This window comes from Eurypyga helias, unplaced genomic scaffold, assembly GCF_000690775.1.
Source record: "Eurypyga helias isolate BGI_N326 unplaced genomic scaffold, ASM69077v1 scaffold36574, whole genome shotgun sequence".
Lineage (NCBI taxonomy): Eukaryota > Metazoa > Chordata > Aves > Eurypygiformes > Eurypygidae > Eurypyga > Eurypyga helias.
This window is the reverse complement of record NW_010247520.1, coordinates 1,382-1,824: the sequence shown is the minus strand read 5'-3', so window position 1 is coordinate 1,824 and position 443 is coordinate 1,382. Positions and strand designations below refer to the sequence as shown.

The following is a 443-nucleotide window of genomic DNA, read 5'->3' as shown; positions in this document are numbered from 1 at the left end:
CCACCGGCCCCGTCCACTCCGGCACCTCCAGCCCCAAGTGCTTCATCAGCTTCGTCATGACGTCATCGACGTAGGCGTGGATGCGCAGGTCGGCCTGTCTGTCCTGGGGCAGGCGAGGGCAAGCACGGTGTTAGGGGACAGACCCAGCGTGCAGGGACAAACGTCCCCTCCTGGGGAGCGCGTGGGGACAGGGCCTGGGCGACGGCTGGGCTGCACGCGGGCTCCAGGGCTCCCGTCCCCAGACATCAGGGCGGTGGAACGCAGACTCAGACCCTGACCCCGTCTGGCACCGCGCGGCCGCGCCGCAGGCTGACAGGGCTGTCGGGGTGTGGGCAGGCCGTCTGCCCCTGGAAACACGGCCCGGGGCTGGGGACGTGGATGCAGAGCCAGGCTAGGGAGCACAGGACAGAGCGGGACGGGGACCAGGGAGCTCTACCGGCACC

The 443-nt window shown here is 70.7% G+C and overlaps 1 protein-coding gene across 1 annotated transcript in view; it reads right to left on the bottom strand.

The window, feature by feature from the left end:
* LOC104508976 (NAD-dependent protein deacetylase sirtuin-6-like) overlaps positions 1 to 443 on the bottom strand; it is a gene marked incomplete at its 5' end in the record, with an annotated part of 1,968 nt that overhangs the window by 260 nt on the left and 1,265 nt on the right. The window contains one exon of the mRNA XM_010150756.1: positions 5 to 103. Within this exon, the coding sequence (XP_010149058.1) occupies positions 5 to 103 (99 nt within the window). The remainder of the gene's footprint in view (positions 1 to 4; positions 104 to 443) is intronic.